General features: G+C 38.2%; 1 protein-coding gene across 1 annotated transcript; it reads left to right on the top strand.

The window, feature by feature from the left end:
- The first annotated feature begins 1,793 nt into the window (after positions 1-1,793).
- LOC100013490 (26S proteasome regulatory subunit 7-like) lies at positions 1,794-4,172 on the top strand. Its single transcript, XM_056817532.1, is given in 1 exon segment — positions 1,794-4,172. A coding segment is annotated over 1 exon segment (1,302 nt). The 5' UTR covers positions 1,794-2,733; the 3' UTR covers positions 4,036-4,172.
- The last annotated feature ends 370 nt before the right edge of the window (positions 4,173-4,542 follow it).

Below are 4,542 nucleotides of genomic sequence, written 5' to 3'. Positions count from 1 at the left end.
CAGAACAAGAGACGTGATACTATTTACTCAATGGTATGTGGGAGTCTCCTTTTCTGAGTATAAAAATGCCTATGCTACCAATAATCAAAGCTAGGAAGAGAGCTCCTCCCTGGGTCCATGGCTATTTCTTCGGGAACACCTCCTCATTCTTCTGCTGTTTGGCTAATGCTCAGCCCTGGAGTACTGCCAGCATCTTTTTCTTCATAAACTGAGCTGTTCATTGCTTCTGAAAGTCTTTTATAAAACTCTGCCAATTCTGATACAAAGTCACATTATCTAATGGACCCTCACTGCTTTACAGCGATCTTCTTTCATGACTGACCATTCTCCACTAAGCCTATTCCAAACCCTTTAAAGACCCAGTGCTACTCCCTCTTCTGTCCTACCAGCAGAAAAATTTAATTTCTCTTTTACTGAGTAAATCAAAGCTAGTCAAGCTCTCCCATCCTCCCTCTTTTATACTACTCTGTGTTCTTAATTTTATCCCTTCCTGTCTTCTCCAGAAGCTTGACTCTCTCATCATTTCCCCCTCCTTCCCTGATTTCCTGGATCTTTCCCAACTATCCACAAATATGCTCAGCTGTCTCCCTTGTCCTTAAAAGAAATGTTTCATGTGACCATGACATCCTCTCAAACTGTTGTCTTTTCAGTCTCTTTCCTTTCATTGTGAAACAGATACGGCACTCACTGAGCAAATCATTTAACCTCTTAGAATGTTATTAATAAAATGAGGGGTCAGACTAAATGACCCTGATGATCCCCTCCCACATCTAAAACATATAAATCAGGTTTGGGGCACGCTTTAACATAAGTTGCCAACCCTCTTTAGAAAAAAGAAAAAAAATTAAAGAATAGACCCAAACCTTTATCTCTGATCAGACCGTAAGTCCATTTGGCTGAGGGTACACAGTAACTTTCCTAGAACAGATCTAATAAATTCTCCATCTTTTATGGCTACCTCAAAACATGGTAAAATCAAGTCATCATAACGGGATTTAGGCACTTGGTACCACAAAGATTGAGAATTCTGGTATCTCTGAGTTCCATTCAAACTAGAGTCCCAGGGCCAAATCTGGACTGATTTTGCATTCTACAAGCTTAAAATGGTTTTTATATTTTAAAATAAAACTTAATTTAAAATTGTAAAAGTCTTTCTTAGCATGGGAATACAAAATTTATACAATTCTGTATAAACTTCAGCACTATCTGTAACAGGTGACCTGGCTGTCATTCATTAATAAACAAAACCATCCCTTATAACATGGGGGACAGGGGGAAGGGGGAAGAAGGGAATGAGGAATGATTCACTTTTAAAATAAATATATTTTGATAACTCCATTCCAATATAATTGGCTTCCTTTGTACATTTGAAAACATTCTGAGAAAAGGCCCATGATTTAAAAAAAAAGTTTATGAACTCCAGCCCCAAAAGATAACCAGCGAAGATGTGGGTGTTGTGAAGATTGGATTGTAACAATGAAGATACTTAGCTCTTCCTTTATTATAAAGATAAAATTGTAATCTCCTGATTGTAACAATGAAGGTAATTCTTCCTTTATAGTAAAGCTAGAATTGTAATCCACAATTTATTTTTAGATTTTAATCTACAAAAAGGTGATAACTCGGTATTTTAAGTACATCTACCCATTTTAACCACAAAAAGGTGTTAAGTAACTTCAAAAGGTGAACTTACCAAAAAAGGTGTTAAGTCACCCAAAAAGAAATAATCTAATCAAAGAAGGTGAGAACTAAAGAGTGGGCAGTTGTGGAGAAAAGTGTCTGCTGTGATTGGTAAATGTGAAATTTAGAGGAGGTGACACAAGAGAAAAAAAATTCTTTAAAAAGAGGACAAAAGGCCAGAAGAGATATATTCAATTTGAGTTTCTAGTTGGATGAAGGATCTCTGACTCAGAGTTGGACTGGAGACAGACACTTGAGGAGCAAATGGAAGACAAACACCCAGACTTCTTTTCATTTAGATGGTCATTGTTGGTGAGTGAAAGACTGACAGTGACCCTGCCTTTCTAGAGGCGTGAAGCCTCTAGGAAAGGCCCATCATATTGAAACTCTCTTCCCCTGGCTGAGGTTTATAAATTTCTGACTGGCTCAAAGGAAGCCAGAGTCTTCTCTCTCTCTTTCCTCTATTGTAAATAAACTACTACAAATTAATTTTACTTTAGTAATTCATTTTGGAATTTAGAAATTGAATCCCTGGCAATAACCTATATAAATATTCAAAGTCCAACCACAAATAAATTTAACAGTGTCCATTGTTTACCCAAGAGAGCTGTGTCCCAGGATGCACATTCAAGTTTATACTCCTTTATTATTCTTGCCATTTCTTTTGGTTTCAAAGAAGTCTTGAATTCATTTGAGATCTTAGGAGTTACACCTTCTAGTATTCAAGGTCTGTTCTAAAAAAAATGTACCCTGATTGGAGAAGGGGAACTGGCTTTTCCCCTTGGACCTAGGAGTCACATATCCTCATATTCCTGGGAGCTCAGACTTAAAAGGCAGCAGCTTTGCTGGGTGGGAAAACCTCAGTCCTCTTATTTGCCTGGTTTCTTTCTATATCTTTCTATATCAAGAGCTTTTATCAAACTCTTAATATATGTATGGTTCCATGTTATGGTCATGTTCTGTTGAAACAACTAGGTTTCCTACTGCATAAATCTCCAGTATAATTTATCTTTAGAAATTGTTGTAAGGACCGAGGTAGCTACGAGTCCCAAAATGCCGGATTACCTAGGCGCTGATCAGCGGAAAACCAAAGAAGAGGAGAAGGATGATAAACCCATCCGAGCACTGGATGAAGGTGATATTGCCTTGTTGAAAACTTACGGCCAGAGTACTTATTCTAGACAGATCAAGCAAGTAGAAGATGATATCCAGCAACTTCTTAAGAAAATCAATGAGCTCACTGGCATTAAAGAGTCAGATACTGGCTTGGCTCCCCCAGCTCTTTGGGATTTGGCTGCAGATAAACAGACCCTTCAGAGTGAACAGCCCCTGCAGGTTGCGAGGTGTACAAAGATAATCAATGCTGATTCAGAGGACCCAAAATACATTATCAACGTGAAACAGTTTGCCAAATTTGTGGTGGACCTTAGTGATCAGGTAGCACCCACTGACATTGAAGAAGGAATGAGAGTTGGTGTGGACAGAAATAAGTATCAAATTCATATTCCTCTGTCTCCCAAGATTGACCCAACAGTTACCATGATGTAAGTGGAAGAAAAACCTGATGTCACATACAGTGATGTTGGTGGTTGCAAAGAACAGATTGAGAAGCTACGAGAGGTGGTTGAAACTCCACTGCTTCATCCAGAGAGGTTTGTTAACCTTGGTATTGAACCCCCAAAAGGTGTGCTTCTTTTTGGTCCCCCAGGCACGGGCAAGACTCTTTGTGCTCGTGCTGTTGCAAACAGAACAGATGCCTGCTTCATCCGAGTTATTGGATCTGAACTTGTGCAGAAATATGTTGGAGAGGGGGCCCGAATGGTCCGTGAGCTCTTTGAAATGGCTAGAACCAAAAAGGCCTGCCTTATATTCTTTGATGAAATTGATGCTATTGGAGGTGCTCGTTTTGATGTTGGAGCTGGGGGTGACAATGAAGTACAGAGAACCATGTTGGAACTTATCAATCAGTTGGATGGATTTGATCCTTGAGGTAATATTAAAGTACTAATGGCTACCAACAGACCTGATACTTTGGACCCAGCATTAATGAGGCCCGGGAGACTGGATCGAAAGATTGAATTTAGCTTACCTGATCTGGAGGGTCGGACACATATTTTCAAGATTCATGCTCGTTCAATGAGTGTTGAAAGAGATATAAGATTTGAGTTGTTAGCACGGCTGTGTCCCAATAGCACTGGTGCTGAAATTAGAAGTGTTTGCACTGAAGCAGGGATGTTTGCCATCAGAGCACGACGAAAAATTGCCACTGAGAAAGATTTCTTGGAAGCTGTGAATAAGGTCATTAAGTCATATGCCAAATTCAGTGCTACTCCTCGTTACATGACATACAACTAATCACTGGAAATTTCCAAAGTAAATTGCTTCTCAATTGGAATAACTTGTTCTTATAAAGAAAAATTTCAGTTACATAGACTTGTTTAACCATCATAATTAGTGCTTAATAAACAAATAAACTTAAAAAAAAAAAGAAATTGTTGTAGGTCCTTGAACAAGATAAAAAAAAAAACCTTCATTCCAAAAATATTTTTTTTAATTTATCCATCATTTTATTAATACTCTAAAGTAAAGAAGAATAGATCTATCAGATTGTTAGGATTACACAAAAGAATACTTGTTTCCATTTCCTCAAGGAAGGGTTATCTGACATATCTCTGCCCTATTTTTTTTTGTAATATTTTATTTTATTTTTGGTTACAATACTCACTTTATTTCCCCCCCTCCCCTCCACCCATCCTTTGGGTATTACTTGTGTCCTTGATCAGAACCTATTTCAATGATGTTGTTTGCACTAGGATACTCATTTAGAGTCTATATCCCCAACCATAACCCTTTGACCAATGT

Source organism: Monodelphis domestica, chromosome 2 (genome assembly GCF_027887165.1).
Source record: "Monodelphis domestica isolate mMonDom1 chromosome 2, mMonDom1.pri, whole genome shotgun sequence".
NCBI lineage: Eukaryota > Metazoa > Chordata > Mammalia > Didelphimorphia > Didelphidae > Monodelphis > Monodelphis domestica.
Note: the sequence above shows the minus strand (reverse complement) of the source record. Positions and strands in the feature narration are given on the sequence as shown.